Here is a 23,607-nt window from a genome sequence, read left to right on the forward strand (position 1 = left end):
TTTTTTTACTTTCTTTTCTTTTTGACTGTCTCTTTCTTTTCTTTTCTTTTCTTTTTTTCTTTTTATTTTCTAACGCCTTTTTTTTCTTTTTTTTTTTTTAAACTTGGTACACGTTACAACACAAAAACAATGAAACAAAACGAAAGACAAAAATATAGAATGATAGCAAGAAACGAAAGATAAAAAGATAGTAAACCTGATTTTAGAGCCTAAGCTCTGATATCAAATGATGCGAACCTCAACTGACATGCGTTGAGACCCAACAACCAATATTGGAATGCTTGCCCAAGAAAGCTAAAATTTAAATTTTGATAGCAAACTTCGACCAAACGTTTATAAATGAAACGTGAACCGAAAGTATAAAGTAATAAACCCTGACCCAATGATTATAACTTAATCATGAACCGAAAGAAGAAACAAATCCTCATTTTTTCTTGATTTCTATTCAATGATCAATTTAACTCTTACAATTGTGAGATATATATAGCTAGCATGGTGGACAAGACTATTAAACACTTAACAATTCCCACACAAACATGGGAGATAAGGACATTAAATACTTAACAATTCCCACACAAACATGGGAGACAAGGACATTAAATATACCAACTTACTAGACACATTAATGACTCTCACAACTTACTAAAAACCTATGCAAGCTAAGTTGTCTTACAAATTACAAATTAAATGTAAAGACAAAAAGCCAAAAAGTCAAATCCCACAATTGAATAGTACACCATTAATAAGGAGATTACAGTCATTAAGCAAGATTAACTCCATCAAAAACTTGGATTAAGTTTATTAAGCCTTCATCATTCTTTGGGCCAAGCCTAGAGTGCCCCGTTTTTGAATAAGCCCAAATATCTTGAATCAACCCATGAAGTGCTTCTTTGATCTTTTTGGATTTCGCTCTAGTGATAGGCCCAACAGGAACATGTAATGGATCCTTTGATGGTGCTTGTTGATTCTCATCATAGTTTCTCTAGTATTCTGGATTGAGGAGACCGGTTTGACGAGATAGTTACTAGTTCTGAGCCTAGGAAAGGTTGCAGTTTGACCAGAATGAGGATTGGTAGAGTACAGTTGACTTACCTGGTAGGCCAACTAGGATTAAGTCCCACCTACGGACCGCACAACCCTGTCATGAGAGGTTAAATCATGACGTACATTTTTACAGGGTAAACATCTCAGTTATGTATATGTATACAGATTTACAGAATATAAGTACTATAGTATGATACTAGAAGTATGAAAAAGTATAAAACTCGGATATTATAGTTATACTTTAAACTATGATAAATGCAAGTTATACCATATATAATTTACCAGCTTTTACAGTTTCAGATATTGTCATTATAATATTTATGAAACTCAATCGCCACACACTAATAATAGCATATTTCCTTTTACTGAACATTGTCTCATCCCAGTGGTTTAACCATTTTCAGGTAATCTAACTAGGTGAGTAGATCAGGCTCGCAGATAAAAAGATCTTTTGTACTGCCATATTTTAAAAGGTAAGTGTGTTCAAGGGAATGTATTTTTGGAGTAGATGAAACTGGGATAACATGTAAACATGTATGTATGGTTTGGAAACACTGAATTCTGGTATTGTAAATATGAATGTATGACTTTATGTTTTCCACTACATAGGTGTGTCGATTTATGTGCAGGGATTCCTCAATGTCATTTGGGCCTTGAGATGTTGTAGTAGGTATTACAGGGGTATCAGAGTAAATTATAAAAAAAAAATGGTGTAATTTTTTGATCATTACAGTTTGGTATCAGAGCCAAGTTACCAAATTCTGTAGACTCTAGAGTACAGTGGGAAATAATACCAAAATATAGGAATGTAATTATAAGAAGAGTGGAACAGGATAATAGTGACTTAATGTTGGGGAATTATGATGAGAATTTAGAGTTCTATTTTACGATTTGAATGTAGAGTTTTGTGGTGATTTCTATGTTTTTCCTAGGGTGATAATTTCAAGAAAATTAAAGTAAACTATCGACGATTCTATTTCCATATGGTAGGGCCAGACCTTAAATTAGTGATAAGAGGTAAGGGGTATTTTAGTTAGTATAGTATTGTAAGGTTCGGATTCTCAAAATAATTTGGTAATATTGTAGGATGGACCCAGGAGGTAGTAGCACTCACGCTAGTGGCGACGACGGAGCAGGGTCTTCTGGTGCAAGAGGCAGGGATTCAGATGCTGTGTTACGTAGCATGGCTCAGCAAGTCATAACTGAGATTGCCTGGAGCTATAGGGAGCAAGGAGGTTCATCTATAGTTCTGGGGTGCACGATAGAAAAATTTATGAAGATGAACCCACCAGCATTTTTGTCACGCCCCAAACCCGCAAGTGGGCCCTAGGTGTGAATTTAATAACCTAACATGTCCCTGTATCATTTAAAACATACATGATACTATACTGAATGAGAGTCCGACCCTGTGGGGTACACGTGCACCCTATACATATTCACATACATATCCATACTCATCAAATACGCAGCGAAAATGTTCTTTCTATACATACATAATACAATACCAAAGTCTATACATAACAAGAATATACGTTCCCAAAATACAATACATACTTTGGTTGTCTACAAAACCCAACAATGACAACCCGGTTACAAAACCCGTACTTACACAAGTACTCAACGTAGCTAACCGACACCCACGCTTCCGGACGTTAGGATGCTAGTTTCGGCTACCTGAAGGACCTGAAAAATATTTGTATATTCGGGATGAGACACATCTCAGTAACGAAGAAAACAGGTTATATCAGTGTGTGGCACACCAGTGTTATTTCAACATAAAACATAACACAATACAGTTCCAGTATTTTCACAATTCAGTTTCAGTACATACGATACCAAACATACAGTGAGTGTCATCACACTCAAGCACCCGATACCCTGCAATAACCAAAGTCTCACAGCGATATAGTTGCCAGTACGGTGTCCACTCACACCCATCGGTGACCAACCGGAACAAACAGGCGATGTTTCACACCCTCAGATATAGAGTCGGACACTCTCGCCCACGGTAATTAGCCGAGACATGGCGTCAGCATACGGTAATTAGCCGCCCCTAGTTGATTTACAAAACCTGGAACAATTTTAGAACTCATGTCCTTATACTCATCAGCGTACGGTAATTAGCCGTCCCTAGCTGTTTTACAATATCCTGGAACATTTATATACAACATTTCATTTCACACTTATTTGAGTATACAACAAATCATATCGTTTCTAATTCAAGAAATATAGTTTAATACAAATACAGGTACGGTCATCTCATTACTACCATTTTATACAACATATGATTTTCCAACCGAAACAGAGATGATACCTAAAATCCAAAATTTTCCTAAAAACTGTAACCAAAAAATCCCGCATTTTTACTCTATAGATTTTCCCAAATAAGTAATCAAAACATACATACAATCTTACACTACATGTTTATTGATTCCAATTTCAAAATATAACTGATATAAACAGAATCCCCTTACCTTTTCCTGAATACCAAAATACGAACTCTCCGACTCCAAAACTACGAATCGAGTTCCCAAAACTTAAACATCCAAGAACTATATTTTACTATAATTCTTACTACTACATATATTTAGAAACAAAACTGAAATCAGACTCTTACCTCATTTTTGCGTTAAAACCTGAAAATCCTCGAAACGAATTTTCGATCCACTAAAAACGTAGAGCTTTTCCTCCTAATCCACGTGATAACGTTGGATCGTTGATTCTGGCAACTGACATCCTGAAATCCTAGAGAGAGAGAAAGAAGATTTGAGTTCAAGAGAAAGAGAGTAGTTTTAACTTACTTAGCCATGAAGCAATGAAGGAGGATATTTATAGCCCCTTTGACCTAGCCAATCTCGTCAACGAAACGACGCCTTCGTCGATGAATCATCCACACATTTTGACGACGAACCGGCTCCTTCGGCAACGAACCCTATTCCGATATTTTACAATACGTTTGATATTTCTTCGTCGATGAGGCTCTAAATTTTGACGACGAAGAGTATGAAGGCCTTCGTCAACGAGAACAATGACTTCGTCGACAAAGCCTGCAAAATTTACCTTTTTAACATTTTTTTATTTATTCGATCTACATATCTCAGGTCAGGTTCTTACAACCTCCCATCCTTATAAAAATTTCGTCCTCGAAATTTGTAATATCTTATTTACCAACTCAACTACATACCCAAACACATACCTAACTCTAGAAAGAGCCGGCAACCACCCATATAGCAGCCCCGTCCCAAATACATACACAACCTCACTTATGGCGGAGGAATACCGTGGTTACATACATACACTGTCTTAAGAGCTCACAATATTACAAAACTCTCCCAGAGACTAACCACACATCATTACTACGATAATAGAATATTATACATACATACATACCCACAACGATCCTGCTATCGAAATTTACTACTTAAAACAACTGCGGATATTTTTAGCGTATTTTCGTCTCTAATTCCAAAGAAGCTTCCTCAACCGTGTGATTCCGCCACAGTACCTTCACTAACGGTATCTCCTTGGTATGCAGCTTCTGAACTTTACGGTCTAAAATCTGAACGGGTATCTCCTCATACGTCAAAGCATCGCCAATCTCTAAAGATTCGTAACTAATCACATGTGACGGATCTGACACGTACCTCCTCAACATGGATATGTGGAACACATCATGAATCCTCAAGAGTGCTGGGGGTAGTGCAATCTTGTAAGTCACCGGACCCACTCGTTCCAGTACCTTGAATGGTCCGATATACCTCAGGCTCAGCTTGCCCTTCTTCCCGAATCTTATCACCCCTTTCATATAAGCGATTCTCAGGAATATCCTACCCCCAACCTCGAATTCCAACTCACGACGGCGAACATCCGCGTAACTCTTTTGCCAACTCTAAGTTGATTTAATTTTATCTGTGATAAATCTGACCTTCTCAGAAGCCTGATGTATGAGTTCGAGACCCAATATCTGTCGTTCACCGACTTCATCCCAATAAAAAGGAGACCGACACCTCCGACCATACAATGTCTCGAACGGTGTTATCCCAATACTAACTTGGAAGCTATTGTTATAGGCAAACTCCGCCAATGGTAGAAATTGAATCCAACTACCACCGAAGTCTAATACATAAGCCCGTAACATATCCTCCAAGATCTGTATCGTCCTCTTTGACTGTCTATCAGTCTGGGGGTGGAACGTTGTACTGAATGTAAGTTTTGTCCTCAGTGCTTCCTATAAACTCTTCTAGAATCGAGAAGTGAGCCTCAGGCCTCGATCTGAAACAATGGACACCAGTATCCCGTGCATTCTAACTATCTCATGCACGTCCAAAAATGCTAACCTACTCAAAGAATAGCTAATCTTCATCGATAGAAAGTGAGCAGATTTAGTCAACTTGTCCACGATTACCCAGACGACATTCTGCCCGTGTAGTGCTTGTGGTAACCCAGTGACAAAGTCCATGAAAATATGCGCCACGACGTCCCCAGAGCGTGTGTGCCCCGAGGTGGCGAAATAAAAATTATTTTATATTTTTAGAAAAAAAAATAGAAATGGAGTCGCCACTAACCTTTTAGTATAGTTAGAACACTTGATTACTACCCAATTAAGGGTAGAATCGGTCTGCGTTACCAAAATCAGGATCGGGAGATCAATTACGTAAGGGGAAGGTACGAGCACCCCCTACACGTCCATTCTTACGAACGGTACCTAATTAATCAAGAATTATCCCAAATTTAATTTAATAGATCTTTCAAATTACTCCCTTTTAGTGAATTTTTGAAATGCACATTTAAAGAAATAAATCACACAAAATATATATGATATATGTTCCCTCAGAACTGGGGTACCTGAAGCCCGAAAGCTTATACCCTTTTTTGAAATCATAGGAAAATAAAATCAAAAATAATTAATAACGAAAACATCATAATAACAAAATGATAAGTTAAAAATAACACAATTAAACAAAATAGAATAATGATAGTAATAATAATAATAATGATAACGAATACAAAAATAATAATAATAATAATAATAATAATAATAAATAATAAACATGATAATAATAGTAAGAAATAAAGGATAATGATAATAATAAATAATAATGATAGGAATAATAATAATAATAATAATAATAATAATAATAATAATAATAATAATATTTATAGTAATAATAATATACATATTTTACTTACCTTAATATTAACACCCAATTAAAGATACAATACACACATATATAAGCAATTAATTAATGAAACAAATCAAATTTTAGATTAAAATATGGAAACCCATGGAAAGGCAAACAAATAATGAACTTATGGAAACAAGTTATTTCTAAAATTGCTATGACCACCAAAACTAATATGTAACCCTAAATATATAAATATTAAACATTAAATGAATGCAATAATAACAAAAACACTAAATACGTATAACAATGACAATTCTTACAATATGAATATTAAACGATAATAACATTAACATTAAAAATGTAACAATAATGAAAACCCTATGACAATAATATGAATCTTTTAATATATACACTAACTACAACAAAATCTAACTTACATATTAAAACAAGTTTCAACCATAAAAATTCTACAATAATAATAAAAATCATTTAATATCTTACAATAAATATGACAAAAAAACAACATGAATCTCAACTATTAAAACAAATATTATAACATTGAAAATAATAATATTTATTATTTAATATGCATAATAAAAAAATAATAAAAATTTAAACATGAATGAATATTATGACAACAAAAATCCAGCAACCAAAAAGAATAAATCAATTAGTGTTTACACCAAACATAAAACTTAAACAACAAAATTTTTTTTTTAAAAAAAAAAAAACATGAACATTAACTTTTAGTATATACATAAACTTAAACTTAAATATTACATGAAATATAACAAGAAGAAAACCCTTAAACACAAAAAAAAAAAAAAAAAAAAAAGAAATCAATACGTGTATGCATGTGTGTGTTGTGCATGAGAATGGTGGGTGTGCATGTGCATGGTCATGACTACACGGAACTCACCAGAACACTGTGATGGTGCCGTGCGTGGCCAGAAAGGTAAGAGCTGTGGCGACTGAGCGTGAACAGTGCTCGCGGTTATGGAGCAGGGAGCAGCAGCTGCGGCTGGTGCTGCTGCGTGTGACTAAAGGAGCGGTGGCCGTGAGGGAGGAGCAGAAAAGAGAGTGTTGTCGTAAGATGCTGGCTGGAGCAAGGGCAGCTACCTGCTGCATGGTCAATTGCCGAAGTTGCAAGATGGCTTCATGGGGGTTGGTGCTTGGCTGCGGCGATGATGGATGGCCGGGCTGCAGACCGTGGGAGGCTGAGAGTTGCTTTGTGAGGGTGGAGGCTGCTAGAGAAGGCGTGGATGCTTGGGTTAACGAGAGAAGTTATCCGGAGTTGTAGGGAAGGTGCGTGAGTTCGTGGGCGATCGAAGCTGCTAGTTTTTTTTGTTGAGTGGCCGTGAGGTTGTGGGTGGCTCACGGCTGGGGTCTAGGAAGAGGATGGAGAGAATGCGAGAGATGGAAGAGAGGCTAGGGTTGTTTTTGCGGCGAGGGCCTATGGCCGTGGAGGGCTCTGTGAGATGATAGAGAGGGAGAGAAAGAGAGAGTATGGGAGAGTGGAGAAGCTTTGGTCCCCTCTCTTTCGTCTCCGCCCCCCTACTTCTGTAAAAAAGTTTTCAAAACCCTACCGCCTCTTTTCTTTTTCTTTTCTTTTATTTTTTTTATTTTTTAAATTTATTTTTATTTTTATATTATTGCCAACATGAAGCCAAAAATAAAAATAAAAACAAATACTCGATCTAAAAAAAAAATTCAGGGACTCAATCAAAATTTCTAAAAATGAAAGACTCAACCTAAAATATCCGGACTCAACTTAAAATCAAATTGATACTCAATTTAAAATAAAATAATCAGGACTCAATAAAAATAAACCAGGACTCATTTAGAAATAACCGGGACTCCAATTTTGAAATAAAACGGGACTCAATTTTGAAATAAACCGAGACTCAATCGAATCCTTCCATTCCCGGGAATACAAGGTTAACTCTTTAGCAAGCCGGGTCTTCTCAGAATGACCTGGGTAAAATTGGGGTGTCTACAACTGCCCCTGTTTGTAAGCTTTGTTGTTTCAATGTAACAGTAGGAACTCTCCTACGTTATTTATAGCAACAATCCTGCAAAGATAAAAGACACATATTTTAACCATGTCAAACAACTGCCTGCTTTCAGATCAACCAAATGCAGTTTGCTTTTACCAACCAAGAATGAGAAAATTTAAACTGGGCAAAATGGGAATGTGGCACAATTCTCTAGGAAGTTAGTGGATAGAATCTCTGAAAAATTATTACTCCATTGGGGATGATCAATCAAGTGTAAAATCCTGAGTATTCAGTTATAGGGTCCTGAGTCTTAAAAAAATGGTTACTCCATTGGGAATGATCAATTGGGTGTAAGGTCCCAAGATCCTTTAAATGTTTAACTATTCAGGTGTAAGATCCTGAATCTCTGAAAAATAGTTACTTCGCTGGGGATGATCAATCGAGTGTAGGGTCCCAAGATCCTTTAAATGTTTGACTATTCAGGAGTAAGATCCTGAAATCTCTAAAAAATAGTTACTTCACTAGGGATGATCAATCGGGTGTTGGGTCCCAAGATCCTTTGAATGTTTGACTACTCAAGTGTAAGATTCTAAATCTCTGTTGATTGCTCGCGCGTAGGATCTTAAGGACTCCTCAGATGTAGGATTCCGAGAGTCTGCTGATTGCTCAAGTGTAGGATCTCGAGGACTTCTCAGATGTAGGATTCTGAGAGTCTACTGATTGCTCGAGTGTAGGATCTCGATGACTCCTCAAATGTAGGATTCTGAGAGTCTATTGATTGCTCAAGTGTAGGATCTCGAAAACTCCTCGGATGTAGGATTCTAAGAGTCTGCTGATTGCTCAAGTGTAGGATCTCGAGGACTTCTTAGATGTAAGATTATGAGAGTCTGTTGATTGCTCGAGTGTAAGATCTCGAGGAGTTCTCAGATGTAAGATTCCAAAAGTCTACTGATTGCTCAAGTGTAGGATCTCGAGGACTCCTCAGATGTAGGATTCCGAGAGTCTGTTGATTGCTCGAGTGTAGGATTTCGAGGACTCCTCATATGTAGCATTCTGAGAGTTTGATGACTATTTGATGGGAATTATGGACCAATGGTTAATGATGGCTCGGGTGTAGAATCCTGGTTAGCAAGGCTTTTGAGGAGGACTTGTACTGGGTGTAGGATCCCAATGACTTAGGAAGTGACTACTCGAGTGTAGGATCCTGAGGGTCTAATGACTAGTCGAGTGTAGGATTTCGAGAGCCTGATGAATTGTCTAATCGAAGATGGATGCTTGGGTATAGGATCTCGAGAGCCAGATGAATTGTCGAATTGACGATGAATGCTCGGGTATAGGATCCCGAGAGCCAAATGAATTGTTGAATTGACGATGAATGCTCGGGTATAGGATCTTCAGAGCCAGATGAATTATAGAATTGAATATGAATGCTTGGGTGTAGGGTCCCGAGAGCTAGATGAATTGTCGAATTGAATATGAATGCTTAGGTATAGGATCCCGAGAGCCTAATGAATTGTTGAATTGAAGATGAATGCTCGGGTATAGGATCCCGAGAACTAGATGAATTGTCGAACGGACGATGAATGCTCAGGTGTAGGATCTCAAGAGCCAGATGACCTAATTTGGTCTTAAAGGCTAGTGCCTCAGTTTCAAAGTGGATGCTAAAATTTGAACTAGGGTCAATTGCCAGAGCTTCGGAGTGGATGACTTGACTAAGACCTGGGTCAATTGCCCCAGTCTCAGAGTAGATAGGTCCATTTGTACCTAGGTCAGTTGCCCCAATTTTTTAGCGAAACATAGATTGCTTAGACAAGGATGGCAAGACAAGTGTGAACGAATGATGCTATATGGTGTATGCATGTTGCTACTTATGATGTCAGAATGCAGGGATGCATGCATGCTGTTTGATATGATACCAAAACATGGGGGGTATGTATGCATGTTGCATGATATGACACGTATGCATTCTTCTTCTTCTTCTTCTTCTTCTTCTTTTTATTTTTTAAATGCAAGGAAATGCATGAAATGTATAATGATGCATGAACTTTCTTTATCCAACGTGCTTATAATCAACAACCCAATCTCTGATCTTGACCAGATTTTCGAATTCCAAATCTAATATTAATGCCCCTAAATTGGCTCTCTTGAAACTCAACCTGACATCTACCCCAATCACTTTAATCTGTCATGTTTTCAATTTTTACTTCTGATAGGAAAACACCTAAATTGGCCCCACTGGAACTCAAAGTAGTATAGTGTAGACTCAAAAAAGGAGACAGCGGCAAAGAAAGAATCGATGTAAAGTATGACTATAACATTGATATCCCTTTTGAGTATAAGAATAGCCCAAAAAAATACATTTGGTAGCATAGGGATCCAACTTATCCATTCCTGGAGATAACTGATAGACAAAGGACACAACCAAATATACGAGGAGGAAGGTAGAACAAAGGTGCCTTAGGAAAGATAATTGAATATGTAATTTTACCTTTAAGGACAAAGGATGACATTTTATTGATGTGAGCACAGCATCACTCCAAAAGACTTTGGGGACATTCATTTGACACAATAGGGTACGAGTAGCTTCAAGAATATGTCTGTTTTTCCGCTCTACAACTCCATTTTGTTGTGGAGTGTGGAAACAAGAGGACTGACAGATCATATTAGAGTTAGTCATATAAGCACTAAATTGGGTGTAGAAGCACTCCTTAGCATTATCACCACGAAGTATCCTGACTGGCATGTCAAATTGATTCTTTATTTGGGAATAGAAAGCACAAAAGATATCAAACAACTCGGAATGATCTTTCATTAAATATAACCAAGTCATCCTAGAGTAGTCATCAAAAAATGTAACAATGTACTGAAACCCCAGCTTTGATGTCACACGACTAGGACCCCAAATATGAAAATGGAGAAGCATGAAAGGACTAACCACCTGTTTGTTGACTCGGGGAGCAAAGGGATCATGATGATGCATGCCCAATCGACAAGACTCACACTCAAGATTAGACACAGAACTCAATGTAGGAACTAGCTATTTCAACTTGTCCAAGGACGGATGACCAAGGGGACAATGGATTTGAAGTGGTGTAGCTGCGACTGTGCAGACAATAGGCGGAGAAGGCGACTCAAAGTAGTAAAGTCCATGAACCTCGCGTCCAGTGCCAATTGTCTTTCTCATCTTCAAATCCTAAATAACCAAAAAATTAGGAAGCAACTAACTAACATAAGATTGAAAGGAGATTTAGGACTGTATAAAGCAGAAGAAAGAGAGATAGAAGGAGTGGGATTTACTGTTCTTTTCACCTTAACAACAATAGTGGACCCATCAGCAAGGGTAACTTATAGGAGATTTTAGGATATTGGAGATTAGAAAAGAAGTTGGTTGCCTATGTTATATGGTTAGTGGCAGCAGAATCGATAATCTAAGGACTAGTAGGAAGGATACCAGATGACATGCAGACTGTAGGATTACCTTTCTAGGTAAAAGAAGCAATGTGATAAGATGCTTGTTGAAACATTTGATATTGTAGAAACCTGGAATACTCCTCCTCTGATAAAGTCACAGTACGAGGTTCACTCAAACAAATGACTAACAAAGGAATCATACTTTTTTGATATGCAAACGCCATCCCAACATTCACAAATTCATACCAATGATCATAAGATTAATCGCTGGAACAAATGGAACAACCACGAACAAGGTGACCCACTATGAACAAGCCACAAATAAATCAATACAAGGCTTCCATAGCACCAAGAAACTCACACGTGGCCACAAGAAAGCAACACTAAGCACTGGAACAATTGGAGAGGTGAACCACTGAAACTACCATGAACGAATCACCAACGACCTCAGATGCAGCCCTAAGAAAGCAACACTTCCACAGCCTCACAAAAAAAAGCTTATGAGCTGCCACTGCCCCAAGAAGGTCACCAATGACCATTACTAACACCAAACAACAACTAACAAATTACCATAAGTGCATTGTCATAACAAAGATTGGATGTTGGAGCAAAAACACATGCCCAACGACGTGATATTTAAGCATATGGAAGGGGTGAATAAAAGAAAACATAGAAAATCCCACTTTTTCAAACCCAATAAACTCATTAAAAATTGATAAACAGCTTCACAAAGCATCAAACAACCATTCCCAACTCACCAACGGATATAGCATTGCCACAGCCTCACAACTGAACATATGGATGCTGCCACTGCCATAGCTCCAAAAACCTCACAAAGAAGCCTTCACAAGCCTTGAACAAACTTTAAAGGAATGTCGCAAGTACATAGTCGAAAGAGGTTGAATTTTTGAGAAAAAAAACTGACCTAACAGCTTGATAATATTGTCTGGAGAAGGAATCAGAGCATGGAAGATGAAAAAAAGAAAAAGGTGGTTGGAAATTCACTCATGCACCAGCGAGTGGGGTTGGCCTTGCCGGCATTTTGCCAAAGTGCAGGGGTGTGTGGGGGCTCCTCTGGCGATGGGGTTTTGTGGGGTGAGTCGTCTTTGGGGGGGGGGGGTGGTCTATTTATGGGTGTATGGTTGGTTTTGTGAAATAATATGGGATGGAGGTGAATTTAGGAAGGACGCCGCCAGAATGGTGTTTTCCAGCAACGGCTGAGGAGAGTAGGGTTTAGTTTGGATCACGCTATGATACCATGTTGAGTAATTGGGTAAAATGGAAGACCTAAACTCAATGATAGGTCTCTCCCTCTATTTATAATGTATTTAAGTACAATAGAAATGACCATAATACACTTACGAGGTCACACTTATTACTAACAAAACTCTAACACATAATAATAATAATAATAATAATAATAATAATAATAATAATAATAATAATAATAATAATAATAAAAGACTAAATACCCATTAACACTTCCCTTCAATCTCAAGACAGGAGCCAAACAGATTCATACAGACCTCATATATGTCCTACCCCCAAATTAAATAAAAATAAAAGTAGCAAAAATTAAAGCATCAACAAATGTTTAAAATATTATTTAGAAACAATAAAACATAGAAACAGCCCCCGTCCCATAGAGGTTCCAGCAGCTTTAAGTTTTTCCAAAAAAAAATATTTGAAACCAATTGTAAAGGCAAACATTGACCCACTGTAAGGTATTAACTCAAGCCAGAAGATCACTTATTCATATCACAGAAAGAGCCTCTGCAATTGTGGAGGAAATTTTCAAAATTCTGCCAACAAATATCCAGATTTTAACCAAACTTCACTTCAGTTTGATCTGGGGCACATTCTAAATTCAAATTCTCTCAGGATTTCAAGATTTGCTCAATCTGATTTAAAAAAAAAAAATGAAACATGTTTAAATGGCAGGAGCCCTTTTCAAAAACTATTTTTTCCCTCCCATAAATTGCTGCAGCATCTACAAATATGTCACACGTACCACTGATGTGTGATAATACACTGATATAAATGACTTTGGTATGGCACTACGACTCTCAACTCTCAAGCACAATGCCAAAGTATTGCTTCTGTAAAACTCTAAAACTATAAGCACCACAAACAGATAATAAAGTTTTCTGTATACATATAAGTGAGTATTTTTAGGCTGATTTAGGGCGCCCTGACAGAAGATTCCTCAGTCATAGTGATGCTAAAGCAAGACACCAGCATTGTATGCATAACTAGCAAAGCTAGTATGTCTGTACAAAGTCTCTATGTAATAACATCATAGAAGGATAAGGAAATAAGGAATTCTAATAGATTGGGTAGGATTTGTTTGTGCGTGTGCACACATGCATGCATGAACCTAGAAAAATGACTTTGCCACAAAGGTCTAAGTTCAGAAATATAAAATCTAACCAGGGTTCCAACGAATCATTGAGATTGAATAATGAATACAAGAAGCAAGACAAACCTTTTCACCATTTGGCAATTTAGAAACAACATTCGTTAACCATCCACTGCTCTTCTAGCAAGAGATCATTTTCTAAATATCCACTCTTTTATCATCAACGAAGTCATGCTTCCCAATTTCACAATAGATCAAGAGAGAAAAGAACCCAAATGTGGGGAAGGACATTCTGGTAGCAAAAAAAATAAAAATTACTCCCCTTTTGAGTCTTGTTGAAGAATCATGTAAATTGGAACTTTGGAAGACCTAATCACAGCACGATAAGTCTCTCCCTCTATTTATAATATATGCTAAGCACATAACAATGACCATAGTACCCTTACTAAACCACGCACTAACTCACGCTTAGTAACACAACAACACACACCAGTAACACTAAATAACAAGTCACTAGTAACACTCCCCCTCAAGCTAGAGCATAATTTTCATATGCTACTAGCTTGTTACAAATGGATTTAACCTGAGCAACACTCTTAAGGCTATGGTGGATAAATCAGCAAGTTGGAATTCAAACTTCACATCAGTCATTCTAATGAGCTTCTGCACAACTTTCTCTTGAACCAAGTGACAATCAAAATATTTCAGTGGCCCTAAATCTTTGGTCTAACATATGCGTGACAAGATGATCCTATACAAGATCTGGATACTTCTATAACCACGAAGTATTTCAATGGCATAAATCTTTGGTTTTAAATTTACTTTGTAGATCATTCATCAGGGGTCGAATACCTCAATCATCCTCACTAGTAATCACAATATCATCCACATACACAATGAGGAAAATCCTACCACAGACAGTGCCACAATGTGACAATAAAATACAATGTGATATGCAGCACACAAGGCCAAACTCAAGTACAACAGCACTAAATCAACCAAACATGCTCTAGGAGATTGCTTCAAATCATACAAGGATTTCTTGAGCTGACACACTAATCATGACTCCCCCTAGGCAACAAAACCAATTGCTCATATAGACTTCCTCCCAAAGATCACCATGTAGGAAGACATTCTTCACATTTAACTAAGTTCTAGCTCAATTGCATTGCCTCTCACGCAAGCACCTGGAAGTTTGTTTCCCAAATTACAAATGCACACCTGTTCCTTCATTGTAAGGTGGCAAACTATCATCAAAGTTCTCTTTTTCTCTTGTTTTTGTGCAGCTTGGGTGGCTCCTCGGGTGGTGGGAGATTTCCTGCAAGTGAGATAATGGAGTTTTGGCAAAAACAAAAAGAGAAGAGCTTTATGGAGCTGCACGCATTTTGCTATCCGGTGGACCCTGTGGATTGAGAGGAATTTGAGACTTGCAAGAATTGCACAACCTCTCCTTTTCTATAGGATGGGTCCCGTTTGTTCAGGTATTTTGGAGGTTGTCACTGCCCAACGTGCAAAGGGTTTGGAGGGCAGCTCTATTGTAATCAAATGTAACTTTTCATTTTGTTTTCACGAGGACATCTTCTCTTCTCATTGTACCTTTCATATCAAAACTAAAGAAAAGGGAAAAAAAAAGTAAGGATTGACAGATGTGTAAATGGAAAGCTTTTTAAACGCATGCATAGATATAATCTGACTTTTTTTTATATATAGAATAGAAGAGATTTTATAGAAGAGAAAAAAGAGTACAAGGAGGAACATAAGAAACCCTCTTGATATAAGAACAAAAAAGAAATATAGTATGATGTTATGTAGAAGCACGTGCTGAGTATTTTTTAAAAATTAAAGAGGAATTATAATGTAATGCAAAAAAAGAAATATAGTATGATGTTCTCTTTGTTTTGAAAATTCAGAATCTGCTTCTCACCTGTTCCTTTATTGCTCTTTTTCTTAAGAGGGTGTGGAATAATCTTTTTGGCTTATTTGGAGAGAGTTGAGTGTGTCCAGAGTCATTGGAGGATTTGTTAGCTATCTCTTTTTCAGGTTTTGGAAGGGCTAAAGTTGATCTCGCATTGTGGAGACGTGCATTTTTTCCAATTTTGTGGGGGTTTTGGTTTGTGCAAAATGCTCAATTTTTTTACAGGGAAGAGGATGTCATCGATTATGCTTTGGATGGAATTCAGTATGTGACCTCCTTGTGGGTTTTTGCGGCTGAGTGTTGCAAGGATTTTCTTTTTCTGATGCACAGCATGATTGGCTGGCTGCACTTTTTGATGAGTTAGATTTTCTTTTTAGATAGAAAAAGAAATTCACTAATAGGAAAAGAATTTACAAAGGGGGAGAATCTGGAACAAACTAAGAAAAAAAACAAAAACAACAAAAAACAGAAATCAATCCAACCAGCTCTTCCAATCCCTATTTAAATCCTGAACGCTAGTTTCCCTGAAAATTCCAAACCCGACACACCATAAAGAAGCTATCTTTTAAGGAGAATTTTTAATGTTCCTTGACTTCTTTTTCTTAATAAAATCTCTTCCTTTTCAATCCAAAAAAAATTATTCTCCACCCAAAACTGCACAGCATCTACTAATACATCAGATGTGTAAATAACTTGTAACTTAAGATAACAGATAATAACCAGAAATAAAGTGATAACGACTAAATAAATCTAGTAATATCCAAGAGAAAAATTAATTCCAATAAAATATCAACAGAGCAGTACTGCAGTCAGAAACTGTAATTCATACATGAAATGGCAACATGAAGAATGAAAATAGCACTGCAGTTTGGTTACAAATGCAGTAATACTTCAATGACTTTAAATTATAATAGCCTCACCACACCAACTAAATAAAAAAAAAAAATTTTAGGTTCCAATTCTGAGGAAATTATCAGTTTAAGTGTTAGATAAGAGAGTATTGAGTAAAAAGAAAGATACAATTACAACAGCATGAAGAAGTATCAATAATACAAAGCCGCATGTTCATAAGCATACACATAAATATATTACTTAATACCTTGGCAAATGAATCAACAAAGAAAATGCCACTTACATCATCATTTTTACATTCTTCTAGTTCTTCTTGCAGTCCTTCCAATGAGACATCATCACTAAAAGGCAACCAGAAGACCTTCTCAAGATGCAATAGTTTGATTTGAAAATAATGCAATTCACAAAATAAATAATACATAGTAACTAACTATGCATGGCCCAGGAAACACTGTTAAAACGGAGGAGGGGAGGATGCTTTTAACATGATGCAAGCACAACATATGATTGTGGACCTGACAACTAAGAAATCTAATTTATTCAACATCAAACACATGAGCTTTGTTTTCCAGAAAAAGGGTGAAGATAAATAAATAAAAATAAAAACTAACAAATAAATTTAGAAGAGTAATTGAAATATAGTTTCTGTTCATAGATGTGTTTTCTTCTAGCATACCACCGTTTCTATATTTATAAAATGACAAACTTGCATTAAGAAATACACCTGCTTGCGTCCTCCTCAAAACTCAAATCTCCAACAAAGACTCCTAAATCAAATGCATTTTTCTGCATGCTATTGATCTCACCATAAGAGTGACCCTGTGCACACAGAGAGAGAGAGAGAGAGAGAGAGGTCTTAAGCTATAAAAGACAGGTGATAGGAAGTTTCACAAAGAAAGCACTAACATAACAACAAAATGGAAATTATATTCAAATGTATTTCTCGTTAAAGGATGTACTAATTCACACAATATCAAGCCAAGTTCATTATTTTTTAGAAAACAACGGAATATCATTGAATTGAGAAAATGGAAGGATAAATGTTTTGCAAGGGGTAAATCTCTTTTAGAAATTCGAACCATTACGAATAAGGCTCGTGATACAGATAAAAGGCTCTAAATTGGCCAAGGGGAAAACGCAAATAAATAAATGAAAAGCAGCAGTTAAAAATACCTTTAAGGTCCTTGATCTAAAGGGACAAATGGCTCCAAATGAAGTGTAAGCATTTGAAGAGAATCTCAGTGGCCAAGCAAATTCAACTTAAATACAACATGGAAATGATAATACAGTAGTAACACGGGATGAGGCAATGTTTTGAATAAGTGAGAAAACTGTTTTGCCCACGTTTGCCAAGGCACCTAAATGTTGAAGTTTAATATTCAAGTCCAATCAAGAACTTTTTCTTTTAAATTCACCAGGTGCTCAATAATCAAGTGTTGCAGTTAATCAAGTTCACAGCTACCAGAAAACATTAACATCCTAGCGAACCACAAATTGGCATGAGCATTCCAAAATGTGGAACATTTTTGTTCCAAAACACTAAATATACAATCCAAAGTGTTAATTCAATATTTTTCACATAACACTTTTTGTTTGTTAAAAGTGGGGAATGGTCACATTTTTTTAGTTCTATTTCCATCATTATTAATTTATTTCTCCACAGAAGATCTTTCTACATTAGAAAAACTCAACATGCACTCTAAAATATACAAGTGTCACTACACGTTTTTACCTACATATCTATTTATATATACCCTAAGGCCCTAATGTTCCACATTTCAGAGAATGTGCAGTACCGAGATCCTGCTCCTGTTCTACGAACCAGAACATTCCACATTCTAGGTAACATCGATCAAGTTCAATATCCAAGCAAAAGAAAATAATGGAATTTAATGTCACTCATATGTTTAGTTGCCAACAAAATGCAGGAGAAATATCACACAGACACTAAACGTGGTATTCCTCACAATCTCGTACCCCAGAAAACAAAAACCTCTGCTTAAGTGGAGTTTTCATTTTTTTTTTAAACCAAGACAGCCTGAAAAATAGTATTCTCTTTTTATATAGAAAAAGAAAATGAATTGAACAAAGAAGGATAGACAGTAAGGAGGATAAGATATCCTTCTGAGGGAAAACAATGTAAAAAAATGTACATAAAAATCTAAAGAATAGAAAAATACAAAAGATCCAGCTAACAAGGCCCTCCCGTCTCACTGAGGATTGGAGAAGCAAACTCCACTAAGCAGCCAGCAGAATGCTGCCACAAAGAATCCAAGAAAACAATTCTGTCCCAAAGCATTTGGAAGGCAAAGAGCAATCTTGAAAACCACAGGCATTTCTCTCTAGCCAATGACCCAAAACACGATATAAATAGCACAACAAACCACGACCTGCTTTCATCTTTGCACCTGTGATGCCACAGAGCACACTCAAGAAAGACAAATGCTCCAAGTACAAACCCGTAAACACAAACCCATGTTCATTTCAGTCACCCACCCCTTCCAAAAGCTTTCCTAATTTGCTACATTTATTGACAAATTGAAATCATAATAAATAAGAAATAAAAGCAAAATCAAATAAAAAAACTAAATCAAAATCAGATCACAAAATCAAATCAACTGGATCGTCAAATCAAAATCTGAATCTTTTCTTGAATGATATGTAAGGCCTCCAGGTTAATCCAAGCGTCTGTGATGAACAGTCTCTCTCCCGATCATTCTCCACCACAGAAAGGTTTGAACTCGAACATAGATTAATGGAAGGTGGACATGTAGAACAGAAATGAGTTCAAGACAACCCCATATCTTCATATATCATCGACATATGGGATAACATTGAAATCATAAATCATAGTGGTTTAGACCAACATTGACATAGGTAGTGTTCAACGCCGCCATCATAGATCATTTGATAGTCAAACTGTCAAGCCCTTCAACATTATGTCAACAGTAAGGAAATCACAATAGCATTGTAAGTCGAAAAAGAATTCCCCTAATAGTTAGTGTGATATCCACACAAGGGCACAAGCTATTCCCTAAAACCTACTCAAAATCTGGAAACGGCAGTACGCAGGGTCTTGAGAACATTTAATCGAAGCTACTAAAAGACGCACACAGATATCAAATTAATCTATGTTTCGACGTCGAAAACAACACTTGCTAGCTGTAGGGCTCCCTCGTGATTGACAACTCCTGCATGCCTAAAAGCTTTGAAGATGGTCCCATCCATATTGTAGCACCTCAGCAAAAGAAAAAAGCAAAGATCCACTTGTGGGGGCTGTTCACTATTTAGAGCCCTCTTCCCCACTGCCAGCAAGGTTCATAGATGTAATTGGCCTCCCTTGGCTCGATCTTCTCTTCTGTTGTATGTAAGGATTTAATTTTAGGGCTCTATCAAGAAAAACAAACCTTCTCCTCACACTAATGGCATTCTATTTACCCTTTTTATCAGCAGCCTTCCACAAGCTTTGTTGAGCTCGAGCCACAACTTTTGGCTCCCCATAATCGGACCACTTTTTCATTTTCTTCACAAAGATAAAATTCCTTTTATTCATCCCTAGTAACGAGTTTCAATAGTTGGCTGTTCAGCTTGATTGGAATGTTATACTGCAGTCCTTCTGTGTACCAAATGACCACCTATTCACTCTCATCACATTGAAATAAAGCAAGGCGGCAGTGAAATTCCCTAGTGTATGTGTCAACATCCAACACAACCCGGAGTAGACTTCCCAGGCATAGTCAAATGGCATGAACTTCTATATTAGTACACCCTCGTGCAAATCCACTCTGTTATGGAACCCTTTACTCGATTCTGATGTTGTGACTCGATATTGTCCAACCAATTGTTGGGATAACCTATTAAACAAATTATCATGAGGTTGCTTTTATTCTTAGCCCAAACACCTTAGAAAACAAAGACGTTCTCAAACTGGTTGCAAGTCATAAAGCTCATTACACAACGCAGTGTGACCTTGATCTTATAGTCGAGGCATAACATATGATAATGGAAGCAACCCACACGTGGTTCGGGATTAGCTCATTGGTAAAAGCAGCTGATCCAGAGGTACCAATATCATTAACCACTCCTTTTCCTCTCGTATGGCATCCAAGCAAGCCAGCATGTTGGCCAACTCACAACCAAGGTCCTGATGTCTCAACGAAACTCAATGTCATGAGCCAAGCTTGCTCAAGGTCTTATACTCACCTATGACTGCTTATCTTATGCTGACTTGGACGGTAACCATCACATAAATAGAAGCATAATGTTTGCTCTTCAAGTTGAGTAGTACCTTAGGTTTTAACAAAAAAAAGGGAGCATCAGTCACAGTGTGTTTCCTTGGGCTAGAGTGAAATTAGCATATGTTCATCAATCATTGTAAAACTCAATAGTCATTTTAAATGTGTTTAGCCTACTTGTCTCCCTCAATAAAACCATGTTGCTTATAAAGGTGTGATAAGATAAATTACACCGCTTTTCTATTCACCATTTGAATCTAGTGCTTACTTCCTGCTTACAGCATATTTTTTGTATTTGATGCTTTTGAACGTGTGTTCACAGGGTATACTAGTTAAGTTTGTGAGGTAAACTAGTGCTGCATAGCGCTTCACATGGTGTGAAGTGTTCAACCCGTCAAACTGGCCACTTACAGGATTGGAGCTAGGTCATGGTTAGTCTTGTGCCTGACAGAGGCAGGTCATTCAAGAAAAAATCCAAAGGGTCATATAAAGAGCCAGATTTTGATTTGATTTTGCGCTTTGATGTTAATTTAATTTTGTGGTTTGATTTTGATTTTATTTCTTACTTACTATGATTTGATTTTGGCAATAAATGTAGCAAGTTAGGAAAGTTCATACTTTAAAAATTTAGGAAACTAATTTTTCTTATATTGTGTTGGTTAAGCCTTTGGTGGGGTGGATGATTGAAATAAACTTGGGTTTCTGTTTAGGGGTTTGCCCACAGAGTGTGTTTCTTGAGTGCACCTCTGTGCCATCAACCTACCGCCTATCAAAAACCAAAAAACAAAAAAGCCTCAACTAAGATTCTGAGGCATTCCACATATCAAGGTTCAAACTCCAGTCAGATTTCATCAATCAGTCCATCCTAATTCACATTTTGCAGAAAGAATTACTTTCAAGATTCAGGAAATGTCAATCCCCAACAATACAAGCACATTGCTCATATGAAACTCCAAAAGGGCATTTTCTTTTGACCCAATTCATTTATCCTCTCAATGCTATCATGCACAAAAGAAAAGAAAACATTGGGGTAGCAAACATTCTCTAGAATTTTTATTAAAATTTAACTTATGGACAACATCCTAATAACTTATTACATAATTATTCTCTCAGACATCTTAGCAGCCTGAGGATAACGGAAATTCCACAGAAATACAAGCAGAAAGGAACTAAACAGTGCATAGTCAAGATTTTATAAACAGAAAATAGTGAAAGATCATGCGTAACTCAAAACTAAAGACTTATTACCTTGCCAACTGCTGCATCGGCCATCTCATTCAACCAATAACTTTGTAGCACTATCCATACATGAAATTTAAAAATTAAAAATTAAAAATATATCTATATATATATCAATTGATACCTGAAAATGCAACAAATACCACAATCCATTTACAATCATCGGAAAAATAACAGTCTAGTAAAAAGAATTGTTAAAAGAATGATGGTATTTAAATCAGCTGATCAATTGAATACAAACAAGCATCAACAATACCGGAAATCCAATTATAATCATAAGAAAATGACGAACTAGTAAAACGTTTTCTGTTAGATATGACATTGCAAAAACAACATCGGGCCCCAACGGGGGCATCCAAATTTCCTCCACAGGCACAAACAAACGCGCGATAGCATCCGGTGGAGCGGTGCCTGAAATAGCTTTTGAGAGACTCACTCTCCCTCACATTTCTCTCGCGTCAGGGTCTGCCAATGGTTTCCCTTGTGATGTTGGACCCCGCAATCGGATCAGTTCAGACCGAAGGAGAACTTCCATCTGAGAGTCGACTGGAATAGTCGATTTGGCAGGGGTTCAGATTGGGAGAAATATAGAAGAAATTTTCAGAGGCCAATACCTTTTGAAGCGGTAATCAGTAAAGTAGAATATAGCTTCTCCCTGGTGGATCCAATCCTATTGAGATTGATGGAATTTGACCATGGAAGGGCTTAATTGAGGATGGACGTGCATCAATTGCTATCGTCTGCAGCTAAGATATCGACAAGTAGCAGATCAGCAGAGCAGTGAATGGATCGAGCTTACAGGTGATCGCTCATGGAAGGTCGAAGACAGCGGGACGCCGGGCAGTGCGAAGTGGGGCGGGAGGAGAGGAGAGTGCAACACAAACATGTCACACGTGCCGATGCAATAAGCTTGTAGCGATCGTATCGTTTGAGTTGAAGGCTTGACGAAGTGCATGTTTCGTATAATTAAATGTTTGTGTGTTCAAATTTAATTTTGTAAATTTTGAATTTGACTTTCATCGAATTTTAAAATTTGAATTATAAATATTTAAATATGTGTTATTTTTAAAAATTTTAATATTTTCAATGCTTAAAAAATAATTATTTAATAAAATTAATAAGTAATTGTTGTAGCCAAAAATTGAACGACTTTCATGATCCCTGATCACGACCATCTGAAAAGAAATAAATAAGTAAAGCTTGAAGGACCCGGGGTGTACTCCGAGGGATTTTTCTGATGCCTAAGTTAGGAATTGACTTGAGAGATTTTTTATGCAACAGTAAAGTAGAATTTACAATAAGATACCTTAACCTCTTCTCTGAGTCCTCATTTATAGCAATGGAGTTTGACCCAAAGGTGATATGTCATTTATTGATAAATTATGGTGCGAGCATGAATTATTCCGGTTATTACAACGTTGGCGTAGAT

The 23,607-nt window shown here is 36.9% G+C and overlaps 1 protein-coding gene across 5 annotated transcripts in view; it reads right to left on the reverse strand.

The window, feature by feature from the left end:
* Positions 1-23,140, reverse strand: part of LOC131161467 (vacuolar protein sorting-associated protein 52 A-like) — a 28,462-nt gene extending 5,322 nt beyond the window's left edge. The window contains exons 1-5 of one of the 5 annotated variants that reach the window (XM_058117249.1): positions 22,793-23,140; positions 22,188-22,237; positions 17,429-17,523; positions 16,952-17,045; positions 2,507-2,727 (exon numbers count right to left, since the gene is read on the reverse strand). In XM_058117249.1, coding sequence (XP_057973232.1) covers positions 2,671-2,727; positions 16,952-17,045; positions 17,429-17,523; positions 22,188-22,211 — 270 coding nt within the window. In that variant the 5' untranslated portion in view covers positions 22,212-22,237; positions 22,793-23,140 and the 3' untranslated portion in view covers positions 2,507-2,670. Of the gene's footprint in view, positions 1-2,506; positions 2,728-14,778; positions 15,548-16,951; positions 17,046-17,428; positions 17,524-22,187; positions 22,238-22,792 lie in introns of those variants that run through there. The other 4 variants (XR_009138481.1, XM_058117248.1, XR_009138479.1 and 1 more) reach the window with 4 other exon arrangements.
* Between the last annotated feature and the right edge of the window lie 467 nt (positions 23,141-23,607).

This window comes from Malania oleifera, chromosome 8 (genome assembly GCF_029873635.1).
Source record: "Malania oleifera isolate guangnan ecotype guangnan chromosome 8, ASM2987363v1, whole genome shotgun sequence".
In the NCBI taxonomy this organism is placed as follows: domain Eukaryota; kingdom Viridiplantae; phylum Streptophyta; class Magnoliopsida; order Santalales; family Ximeniaceae; genus Malania; species Malania oleifera.